This window comes from Phaethon lepturus, unplaced genomic scaffold (assembly GCF_000687285.1).
Source record: "Phaethon lepturus isolate BGI_N335 unplaced genomic scaffold, ASM68728v1 scaffold20987, whole genome shotgun sequence".
Classification (NCBI taxonomy): domain Eukaryota; kingdom Metazoa; phylum Chordata; class Aves; order Phaethontiformes; family Phaethontidae; genus Phaethon; species Phaethon lepturus.
The window spans coordinates 3,526-4,520 of record NW_010551415.1 but is presented as its reverse complement, the minus strand read 5'-3'; the positions used below and the strand labels follow the sequence as shown (position 1 = coordinate 4,520).

General features: G+C 45.9%; 1 protein-coding gene across 1 annotated transcript in view; it reads right to left on the bottom strand.

The window, feature by feature from the left end:
- Positions 1-396: 396 nt before the first annotated feature.
- Positions 397-995, bottom strand: part of LOC104623742 (chondroitin sulfate glucuronyltransferase-like) — a 4,109-nt gene continuing 3,510 nt past the window's right edge. Inside the window, 1 exon segment of the mRNA XM_010290913.1 lies at positions 397-995. This exon segment is cut by the window's right edge and continues 28 nt beyond it. Within this exon segment, the coding sequence (XP_010289215.1) occupies positions 559-995 (437 nt within the window). The 3' untranslated portion in view covers positions 397-558.

The window sequence follows — 995 nt, the reverse complement described above, 5'->3', positions numbered from 1 at the left end:
CAGTGAAAGTACATTGAATAGCTTTGTCCAGCAGCAAACTGGGCACGCTGTGTTTATGACTTCTTGAAAAATGAATGCATGAAGACACAAACATACAGGAGGGTGCAACAACAGCACTGAGTGTAGCATAGTCAAGGTTATTTTGTTCCAGTACATAGCTTATATTCTGTCTCTCTCTGCACTGCTCAGCAGAATTGCATAGCTTAAAGGTCAACGCTACAGCTTGTTTTACATCCCTCATCCCGGACACTATAAAGTTCACAAGTAACCACAGGAGTCTGCCTGGAAAGAAATTTTTATTTATTTAAAAAATAAAACAAAGAACAACCACACACACACACACAAAAAAAAACCCCAAAACAAACCAAAAAAACCCAATCCATAAAACCCCCACAGAAACAGCCTCTCTCTCTAGTCCATGCCTGTGCCTCAGAGCAGGGCTGGGAAAGCCCTCCTCCTCCCTTGACCTCACATGCCCTTCACCCATGGCAAGGCTGGGAAGGGGATGGAAAGTGCCAAGTGTTAAGGTGCTGAGAAGTTCTTGATGTTTCTAGTCTCTTAAGTGCTGTTGGCTTGTTCCTGCTCAAAGAGGGCCATGGCTAAATGTGAGCGGGATGCAAGTCCTTCCAAGTTACTAAGCACACAGCGGTGGTATAACTCCTCACTAAGCCGGGGATTGCAGCTCCTTAGTGCGTATTTCTGCACTAACCCTGGCTCCACGGCCCTAAATAGGTGCAGACCGGAATAGTGGAGGAAGACATCAAATACCTCCATGCTCTCCAGCACCTCATCTCGATCTAAGATATCAGCTGCTAGCTTGGTACGTGCTGTCATGTAGTCAGAGTTATAAAAGCAGGCCTCAGCAAATGAATGTCTGTCAAAATGCCCATCCCTCAGGAAGTCAGTGCTGGAAGAAGCAGTCTGCTCACCACGGTACATCAACGCAGGATTGAACTCTTGGAAATGTACTGGGAAAAAGACCTGCCAATTGCTGA